This window comes from Triticum aestivum, chromosome 6A, assembly GCF_018294505.1.
Source record: "Triticum aestivum cultivar Chinese Spring chromosome 6A, IWGSC CS RefSeq v2.1, whole genome shotgun sequence".
In the NCBI taxonomy this organism is placed as follows: domain Eukaryota; kingdom Viridiplantae; phylum Streptophyta; class Magnoliopsida; order Poales; family Poaceae; genus Triticum; species Triticum aestivum.
Genome location: NC_057809.1, coordinates 485,906,199 through 485,917,428, shown reverse-complemented (window position 1 = coordinate 485,917,428; position 11,230 = coordinate 485,906,199). Strand labels below are relative to the sequence as shown.

Sequence of the window (11,230 nt, the reverse complement as noted above, 5' to 3'; positions counted from 1 at the left end):
TCTCCTTATAGTACTGATTGCGGTTTCTTCGCGTTCAAGATCTTGGAGTTCTGGGATGGTAAAAATATCCCGGCAATAACTCAGGAGCAGATCCCGGCGCTGAGGAAAATATTGACAAGCATGTGGCTGGACCATCCTCTTAACAAATGCACGCAATGGCGCTATCACTTGTTCAACAATGAGTAATTGAGGTGAGGAATTTGCACCAATATAAGTTTGAATTTATGTAACGATGATAGTTTTATACATTTTTTGGGCTGATTACTATATTTTTTTCTATACAATTTCGGTGATAACTTATGTTAGTCAGAGCTGATAACATCCTTTATCAGGTTCTGATAACTTTCTTTTTCACGGCGTCGTAACATTTTGCTCACAAACAAAGAACGATAACTAATCTCATTCTCTTTTCTGAAAATCCCCATTACATTTTGGATGATAACTTTCCTGTTTTCAGTGCTGATAACTTTTCATTACATGGCGTCACGACATCGTTTACACAATAAAATGGGTAAAATTGATAAGTAAAATCGATAACTTGCACTTCAATGCCCATCTAAGTTTTTGCACTTCAAGTTTCTCAGTGCGGGATGGGTGAGGTACATTTGCGTTTATCATGTTTTGTTGACCCGCATACTCTACATTTCCTCTTTTTTTTGGTTTTGCAATGTCAAATGGGTGCTGGAATCTTTTCTCTTTTGGACGCCCTTTCGTAGTAGACTTTGCTGGGTCTAGTACCACTCTTGTGTTTGATGATTGGGATCCCTCTGTATGTGAGCCCTGGAACTGAAAAATATTGCCAGACACATGCATGACAGGAATGCTTCCTTGATGCGCTACTGGGACCCCTTCAGTGGCCCTAGTCCATGGTGGTGAAGAAATCATTTGTGCTTCCTTTCCCTCATCTTTTTCCTTTCTTGCTTTCTTTAGTTGCCTCTTTTTTAGCGCATCCATGTCATCTCTGAAAGCATCAACGTGTTTCCTTGCCAATGCCATCCCTTCATCAGTAGTGCAAGCGTCTTTTGCTTGTTCCTTGAAATCATTCAGAATAGATGTATATCTCATGATATTTTTTCCTTCCTCTGTCATACCCTTCTTAACTGTTGGCTGTTGGTAATCAGGCTCAACAAGATCCTCCTCTGGGTCCCATGTCCACCTATCTAGGATATACCTCCTTGGTATCTCGTAGACTCCAATCTGTTCCAATACTCGTAGTATGTGTGCGCACAACAGCCCATCGCGATGGAACTTGCAGCAAGTGCATGAGTATACCCCTTCATCCTTGTTTGCTTGCACATGGTAGTCCCTATCCCCATATTTTGGTAGTATGCCTCGGAGCGACCACATCCTGAATGTTCCATCTTGCAAAGTGTCGCATCGGTAAGCAGTCTTTAGCTTCATCTCTACCTGGAACTTGGAGAACAGATTTTGTGTGTATATCCCTCGCATCTGCAACTCGATTGGGTTCAATGAATACATGTCTGCCTCTTTGTAAATTGTGTCCACTTGCTCTTTCGCCACAGCCACCATTACTTTCTCCTGTATTGAAGTGTATTGTGTTGTGAATTCAATCAATGAGTTGTTGGGGTTCACGTACTTCTTGAGCACAGCATTGAATCCCTCGCTCCTTGCAGTTGTCTGCAAGAACGGAAAAAAATGCTTCATGTAGTACACCGGGGCCCAACATTTCCTGTTTTCCCACAGCCAGTGAAAATGTTCGTTGTCGGTCTGGCCATATACATCCATCATTGCCCACCATTTGTTTTCAAACTCTTCCTCTGTGACACACAAAACATGAGATAATTATAACATCAGACACAATCAATGGTAATTAAAGTAGAAGTATGTTGGTAACTTTCCCTAGTTTTCATATGGTAATTTCATGGAACCAATTTCCCATATCTTTTTTTTGCATGGGACAATTATAACATTAGACACAATCAATGGTAATTGAAGTACAAGTATGTTGGTAACTTTCCTTAATTTTCATATGGTAACTTCATGGAACCAATTTCCCATATTTATTTATTTTTGCATGGGACAATTATAACATCAGACACAATCAATGGTAATTAAAGTACAAGTATGCTGGTAACTTTTCTTAGTTTTCATATGGTAACTTCATGGGACAATTCCCCATATCTTTTTTTGCATTGGACAATAATAACATCAGACACAATCAATGGTAATTAAAGTACAAATATGCTGGTAACTTCTCTTAGTCAACAAATGGTAATTAAAATGGGTCAATAGAGTAGGTATGTACCAGTCAAGCTGTTGTCGACACAGTCTTTGAATGCTTTGTTTAGTGGTTTATCATCAGCCATAAGCTTTCCAAGTTTTTCCTGTGCCTTCTTCATTATATGCCAGCGGCAATTTCTGTGTATAATGTTCAAGAAGACCTCGTCGATTGCACTCCTCATTGCAAAGTCCTGGTCTGTGATGATGTTTTTTGGGGCAACACCACCCATTGCATGGAGGAATGTGTTAAAGAGCCACACAAAGTTCTCCTTTAGTTCGTTTCGAATGAAGCCACACCCAAACTGGATGGATTGACCATGGTTATTAATTCCAATGAATGGTGCACACGGCATCTTGTACATGTTTGTCATGTATGTTGTGTCGAACGACAAACAGTCATTATACTTTGCATATGCCCTGCGTGATGCACCATCTATCCAGAACAAGTTTTCAACCCTGTCCTCATCATCAAGTTTGATTCTCCAGTAGAAATATGAGTCTTTGGCCCTCATCTCTTGGAAGTACGCAATTGTGCTCCCAACGTCCTTGTGGCGGTGCTCTAAGCGGAATTTAGCTCGTTGATTAGCAATGTCTTGTGTCATGTAAGGTACGTCTTGAGCGCTTCCGTAGAACCATGACATCAGCTGCATCTGCCTCGCAGTCTCAATGTTGCATCCGTGCAGAACCCTCAAGAAGTCCTGCTCCTCCTTCGGAATGTACCGATGTGATGATAAGAATTTTGTTAGGGACGTTTTTTTGATCAGGGGGTGATTGTGGTTGTCCTCGAAACGGGCAACAGTCCACCATGCATCATCGTGGGTTAGGTACATGTGTGCTTGGCATTCAGTCCTAACAACTTTCTTTTTTTTCCTCTTCTTCACAATGCTGGCTGGGTTTTCCACATCTTGCAGCTCATCCCTGTCCTTGCGTCGTTTGCCATATTTTGTACAAACTATGAGCACCCTGCTTATAGTTCCATCCACCCTCTCTTTCTTGAATTGCTGCCTAATTGCAAAGCCAGTCCTGCGCGCATAGATGCTGTAGTGGTCACGTGCGCTCTCCAGTGTGTCAAATTTTGTCCCTTGTAAAGGTTGCTTAGGTGTGGAATATGCCTCCATGTTGCTGCCTTCCATATCAGCGTCGATCCCAGCAGATTCTGGAGTTGCTGGTTCGCTTATTGTCTGCTCTCCAAGGCTCCCAGCTCCTGTGCTTGCATTTGTTCCAGCACTATGTGCATTTGTTCCAGCACTGGGCAAGTTGTTGTTTGCGCTCATTGCCCGAGCTCCTGCATTTTGGCCTGGTAGATTAGTGTAATATTTCATGATAAATAACAGTTCTCCATCATGGTAATTTTCAAACCCACTTCAATAGTAAAGTATTCTTTTCTGACTAAAAATAACCCTGGTAATTTGTATAGTCTTGAACCTGGTAATATGTGTGCCCCAATGCTGGTAATTTTCAACCCCACTTCAATAGTAAAGTATTCTTTTTTCTGTCTAAAAATAACCCTGGTAAATTTGTATATTATTGAACCTGGTAATATGTGTCCCCTAATGCTGGTAATTTTCAAACCCAATTCAATAGTAAAGTCCTTGTGTTTTTCATTCCATGACTATATGTAAACACAAATGCTGGTAATTTTACCTGTTTCCGTGATGCTTGCACAATTGTTGCTTGGTGTGCGCGCTGCACTGTCCTCTTCATGCATTCTCCCTCCTCCTGCAGCATCTACATTTTCTCCTCTAGTAGTATCCATTTATCTACTCCTGCTTCATTGTTTTTACGTTTCATGTTAGCATACATTTACATGTGTTGACTCTTATTTTTAAACTCATTGTTCTGTTTACTATTTACACAGTTGTTTGAAGGCAAGAATCGCAGGGTTGATTGGGAAGAACACTAAACAGGACAATTACAGTACATGATAGTAAAAGACACCCCTTTTCTTTATCAAATTATAGTAGTCAGCTAAAGTGCATGATATTTTTACTATGTAATTATTAAGCAGAATTATCTAGAGATGAGTCTTGATTCTTACCAGGTTTGAGTTGATGTCTTTTGTTGATTCTCTGGAGATGTTTGCCTGGTGATTTTGCCTCTTTAATTTCTGTTTGTCTGCTCTCTTTGATCCTCCCGTTTGCCTGGTAATTTCTTGAGATGTTTGCCTGGTAATTTCTGTTGATTCTCCCGTTTGATCCAGATCTGGATGAGGGGTAGGGGGAGGGGTGGGTGGGTGATGGGAAGGGTCGTGCGGGTGGTGGGGAGCGTGTGAGAGATCGGCCTTATACGTTGATCAGCCTGGTAATTTCTTGAGATGTTTGCCTGGTAATTTCTGTTGATTCTCCCGTTTGATCCAGATCTGGAGGAGGGGTAGAGGGGTAGGGGGAGGGGCGGGTGGGTGGTGGGAAGGGTCGTGCGGGTGGTGGGGAGCGTGTGATCGGCCTGGTAAGTGGGCTGGTGGTCTGCCTGGTAACTGGGCTTCTGACCGGCCTGGTAAGTGGGCTTCTGGCCGGCCTGGTAAGAGGGACGATCGAGATGCTGGTCAGTGGGAGGGCGATCAAGGCTGTTTCCTGGTCGGCCTGGTAAGCGGGAGGCAGATTTGCTATCGGGCAACCCGTTGCCAAATATCGCTCTCCATATATATATATATATATATATATATATATATATATATATATATATATATATGCATACGTGTACAATGTGTAGTATCGTAAAATACCAGCAAACGAAAAAGAATTAAAATGGAAAACACAAAATTAAATAAAAAAGAAATCATAAAACCAAAAACCCCCAAACATTTTAGTACCGGTTGGTGTTACCAACCGATACTAAAGGGCTCCCGGCCCCCGGAGCTGGCTCGTGCCACGTGGTTGCCCTTTAGCATCGGTTCGTGTTGAACCGGTACTAAAGGGGGGGGGGCTTTAGTGCCCACACTTTAGTGCCGGTTATGGAACCGGCACTAAAGGGCCTTACGAACCGGTGCTATTGCCCGGTTCTGCACTAGTGTCCCGTCGCCCACCCAACCCGGAAAGAGAGCCACCACTGTCGTGATATTGCCTGCTGGAGAGAAAACCATGCGGACCGCCATTCGGGGCCGCCGCCGTGGCATCCCCGTCGCAAGACACCGTACACCACGCACTTCGCAACACACTCAACCGCGGTAGGAACAACAGAGTCACGCCATCTACGCATGACACCTACTCCATGCCCGACATAAGTAACCGAGTCTGGGTAAGCGCCTCCACAGTAGGAGCCACCCACGCCTGTGTCCCCAGCCAATTCCGGTTGACTAGGGGGGCATGACTCCATGACTGTCAACGGTCGTCGGTGAGCAAGCCCCAAGCCCTAGCCCAAGCGAGCTCACACGACGCCATGTCCGTGGCCACAACGCCGATCCACGCACCGATCCAACTGTATCACGACCACCACCACCGACCACCGCGCCCGTGAGAAGAGCATGAGCACCACCTGTGAGCACCATCCGAACCGAACCTAACCCCGCCTACCCGGAGCAGCATGAGCTCTGATCTACCTCGGGCCTAGATCTGGCACGCTCGAGCACAAACATTAGGTCGTAGCCACCTTGATGACCACGAGACGCGTGCCGCCGACCATTACCCAGGAGAAGGGAGGTCGCAACCACCATCCACACCCGCCGTCGAGCACCAAAAGTCGTGTCGCGCCCACGCCGATGACCTGTGCAACCCCAACGAGCTACCACCACTACGCCGACCCGAAGCATCGGGGAGACCTAGCCGCAGCCAGGGATCGCCACCACCACCAGTGGGGAGCCTAGTGCCACCCGAGGTGCCGGCGACCCGCCGCACCAGATCGAGCCATGATGGCCACCACGAGCGCGCAACGGCCGACCACTAGGAGTCGCTGTTGCCCGCGACACATGCGAGACCCCGCCGCCGGGCCCCGTCGCCAACGCGCCTCCACTTGCTGGAGTTGCCCACCCGCGATAGACCCACCAACCATGGGAAGAGGAGCTCCCGTCGTTGTCGCTGCCACTGCCGCGCCCCGACGGTGGCGAGAAGAAGGAATGGAGAGGAAGGGGCCCCTGCCAGCGGCTGGGGTTGGCCCGCCCTGGCCGCCCGCAGGAGCGACGCGGGTGGGGAAAACGAAAAGTCGTCACCTTCCCACAAATTCCTCTCTCCCATTCATTGCATCATGCATGTCACTATGCATCCCGTTTAATTAGCCAATATACATCCATTTAATTAGCATACTAGATTAGGTCTCTCTTCCATGCAAGTCGCATATGCATCCGTTTATAATTAGCCAATATATGTATATATGGTCTCTCTCCCCCTGTAAGTCACATATGCATCCGTTTAATTAGCCGACACATAGGGTGTCTCTCCCATGGCAGTCACATATGTATCCGCTTAGGCTGGTCATAATGGAAGTAAGGTGGTGTTTGGTTCTCTAGTTTTAGGATTTTTTCTAGTCCCTAGGATTTTTTGAAAAAGACTCTCAAGGAGGTGCTTCTAAGGACTTTTAGCAAAAAGTCCAAAAAAAGTCCCACCCTGTTTGGTTTGCTAGGGACTTTTTTTAGTCCCAACATAAAAAAGTCCCTAGAACCAAACACCCCCTAAGTATCATAACACAATTTAAAACAAGTGTATTTATGTGACATGTAGTTAATAAGGAGAGATGTTTAAAGTAATATGATGTTACTTTAACATAACGCAACTAAAAGCAAAATAAGTCTACCGTCTAATAAATACAATCATCTGTAATATTATTTTTATATTACTTTGCATTATGAAGGTAGTAACATGGATTAGCGTCATATGCATGGCACTAGTCTATATTACTCCCCAGTCCCCACTATGACTAGCCTTAGTTACCTAACATATCTCTACCATGCAAATTACATACGCATCCCGTTTAATTAGCCAACATATAGGGCCTCTCTATCCCATGCAAATCACATATACATCCCGTTTAATTAGCCAACATATAGGGTCTCTCTCCCATTAATTCTTTCCTTTTGAGAAGTTTGTTCGTTCTTTGTTTTCTCTAGGGATAAACGGACCCACTCCTTGATTTGAGATGTCTTATTGCTCTCAAGTTGCAGACGTATTTGAATGAATGGGATTGTGTGTAAGGAAGGGAAGAGGGAATATCAATTACATAAGGGCATTTCAAAGGAGACCCTCAAAGCTCTGGTATATGTTCAGATTATGGTGTCTGGATCATTTATATCAACTTTTGTCATCCAATGGGGACCCTCATCGGTCCATGAAGTGGTCCAAATGTCCGTTTTACGGAAAATCTGAGACAAACATGGGGGAGCTATACCGGAGTCTGGACATCCACTTACCAACCAAAAGTAATCACATGGTCCTCCTCTTTTTTCTCCCTATTCACATGCATGCCCCCTCCTCTCTCTCCTTCCAACCGGACACCACATCAAAAATTCCACCACATGCATGGTCCCCTCTACTCTCTCTCCTCCCAACTGGATTAATTTGTGCACAGCTCTGGATGTTTTCCTCCGGCATCATGTTCGCGGACTACATTCGAATATAAAAACGGGCATATACCGGAGCCATTTGCGAGCCATCTTTGGAGATGCCCTAAGAACCTTCTCTTTTTTACATAAACATTGGTCAGATCAGTTGAACGCAATAGGGCGTGACGGACCAAGGCCTAGATGTATGATAGGCTAAAACTGATGAATGATGTATAAAACCTTACTCCTTTTAATATTAAGTATAGATTAGAACCATATTAGGCATCTCAGGAATGATTTAATTTTTGAAAGGGGGAAGGAATCTCTGTCTGTCCGCCTCAGTCAGTTATGTGGAAAATTATTGGAAAACCTTCTCATCAGCCAACAATTGTGTGCGAGTGGACTTAAGCAACAAGGGTAAGGGGGTGATAGATAATTGGAGGTATGTGATCCCGCCCACGAACGGTCATGTTGTTTGGAAGCCTCCGGAGCCTGAGTATATAAAGATAAATGTTGATGCTAATTTTGTGGAAATTTTGAAATCGGCTAGTGTTGGGGTGATCACTAGGAATCATCTGGGCGAAGTAGTGATTTCTTCGTGGGATTTTATCCAGTCCTGCTCCTATGTGGATGAAGCGGAATTCCGTGCTTGCCTCGCCAGGATGTACATTGGTATTACACTTCACAAGCCAATTATTTTGGAAATTGATTGCTCGTTTGTTGTTTCTTTTCTGGCAAAAGATTTCATTGACAGATCGCCTCTCGTGGATCTGAAAAAAGAAGCGACGAGCGTCTCTAAGTTTATTCAAGATTGTGAAGATTGACAGGCGGGCAAATAGGGTGGCTCATGAGATTGCTAAATTTAGTTTTGATAGAGATTGCTAAATTTAGTTTTGATAGAGATTGCTAAATTTAGTTTTGATAGCAGGAGTGACGGTGTGTTATGTAATAGTGTTCCGCCCTGCGTGGCAAGCTATGTAATGAATGATTGTAAGAATCTTGGTCTTTAATTAATATATGGGTTGAGTTTAAAAAAAAAGAACCATATTAGGCACACTTTTGCCCCAAAATTTTGTTTTGGAGAATCAGCTTATACTTTGGATGATAGGAGGATGAAACAGCCAGTGGTGACTTCGTCAATCACCGTGACTCCAGTCTTGAGTAAATGTTGTGTTAGCGTGCACTTTGTGGTGTTGTTGTGAGTGTATTGTTGTTCTTGGTGCGTCTATGCTTAACCCTATCCATAACCTAGCTCGGTACCAAGTTGGTTTCGCCATTGCCACATGAGTGTCTAAGTTAAAATTTGATGGTACTAGTGCCCTGGCTAGTGCAGAGTCTAAGGGGAAAAGCAGATCTGGTTGAGAGGGGAGAGGGGTTGTATTGGTTGCTGAAATCCGGCATGACCAATTGTATGTCAAAAGAGATAGTACATGTTTTGGATTTTTTTTCACTCAGACCCTTGGTGACATTGCAGTAGTCTAAGCTCGTATCGAAGCTCCCCATTCTTCATGCTCTAAGGGCCACCTTTTCGCTTAAGAAGAACTTCTGTAGCACATGCCGTCTGTCCTTATATATCCTTTGCACCAAACATATATGCTTGTTGTAGCGAATATAGCTCTAAAGTTGTGTCTGGTTTGATACCTGATCTAGGCATGTCTGGAGTTTGGACTTTGTAGCACAATCAATTTTGAGGCAAAAATAAATTCCTCCAAGATTGAGCTAGACAAACTAATCAATCTGCTCACTTCCCAATTTTGAGGGAGTACTAGGTGATACTTGTGCATGAACCTTCTACATGCACTTTCCATTCCCCCTGTTTTGGTATGAGAACGGACGTGTACCCACGCAATTCACTTTCTACCAGTATGGAATTGACTGTGCTACCAACCGAATGTATTTCTACTTTGCGTGCTAGTTACTGCCATGCATTAAACAATCAGAGGTTCAATTTTTCCAACGGAAAGGATCCAAGGAATATCGATCACGAGCAGGTTTGTTGGACCACGGAAGCATGCTCGCGTATGGGACGATAAAGTCTCGGGGTCCTTGCACTAACGAGTAACGAGATGGCTTGGAAGCAAGCCCCCCCCCCCCCCCCCCCCCCCCCCCCCCCCCCTACCCGAACAGGCCTGACCCGGTCTGACCATTGGCCAGACAAGGTGTACACTCGTAGTACGCACTGTACATCCATGGAGAGAGATAGGGGGAGAGAGGCCAACAGGTCATGTGCGTGGCTTGTTTGGTGTTGGCCGGAGGCGTGGGTCGTCTCCCACCCGCCATGCGGGGTGCGCGCCGAGGCTGTAGGCCTTTCTGCTGTCCATGCCGCGCCTGCGTTCTGCTCCTCTGCAGCCGCCACGCTGCGAGATGAGGGAGAGAGGAGACGGGTCCAGCCCCAGTTTTGCGTACGTATCTGTAAAGAACACATGCATGTGATTCATTTACACGTTGATGACGGGGCCGAGCTAATTACCAGCGGCCGCACAATAAATTACCATAGCTGCGTGGGCGTACGTTCATTAAACCTACCTATCAAACGACGGAGGCTTAAAACTTGGATGTGACTAGGTCTCGGTCCACTGAGATTTAACTAAATCTTAGTCAAGTGATACAACATGCAAAAGAGAAAAAGAAAAAACTGAAAAGATCATTCTTAAAAAAAATTTGAAAAGAAATTTTGCATAGATCTTAATATAATATCTTATGGATATAGTATCGACTGAGACTTCATAAAGTCTAGTTGACTGGGACTTAGCAAGACTGTTAAAACTTCTTCGGTGACGGGTTCAACATTGGTCAGAGCATCTTCAACCCAACATCACTTCCTCTATATATGTCCGGACAAATAGCTTGGAAACGGCTCACATAAGAAAACGCCATCCAACCGAATTCAATATACACCAGTAGAAAAACCCTTATGATTGAGAAAGGTATGGCGCCGATCAAATTTCGAACGCCATTGGTATTTTATGAAAATACCAGTGACTACCAGCAGTACAATCGTATGCTTTGCCGCACTACTTCCAGAAATTACCAGTCGCACTGGACATATGGCTTGACGCCTTTGTTAATTTACCCGTCAAATTTGGCAAAAAATCTCATAATTCTCGAATATATCAGTGCAAATTTAAAATTGGGCACATGCACACGTAAGAAATGAAGTTAAACTCGACTATATAGACATATAACTTATAGTTTATTACATTGATCGGCCACCAAAATATATAACATGTGCCGATTTTGATCAAGGCTACGATCGTCGTGGTCGTAGCTCCAAAATGTGGCATATCTAGTTTAGACTATACTACATGCACGACTACTAAGCTAGCTAGCTGCTCTAGAGCGGTGAAGAAGACCGCATAAGAGCATCTACAATCTGGCCTCTTACATCAATCCAAGCGGCAAGCTTAAACCCTAGCTCACTCTGTCCCTCTCTCTCGCTCTGTCCATTCCTCTCCCTCACTCTTTCTGATTCCATCCACCACGATGAGCAGATTCGGCAGCGACTCCGGCTCGGAGCTCGAC

At 44.7% G+C, this 11,230-nt stretch overlaps 1 protein-coding gene across 1 annotated transcript; it reads right to left on the bottom strand.

Annotated features, from left to right (window-relative positions):
* Nucleotides 1-495: 495 nt before the first annotated feature.
* On the bottom strand, nt 496-3,515 carry LOC123129653 (protein FAR1-RELATED SEQUENCE 5). The gene is made up of 2 exons (XM_044549730.1): nt 2,267-3,515; nt 496-1,778 (listed from the first exon to the last, which is right to left on the bottom strand). Exons 1-2 carry the CDS (start codon nt 3,513-3,515, stop codon nt 496-498), a joined length of 2,532 nt encoding a protein of 843 aa, XP_044405665.1.
* Between the last annotated feature and the right edge of the window lie 7,715 nt (nt 3,516-11,230).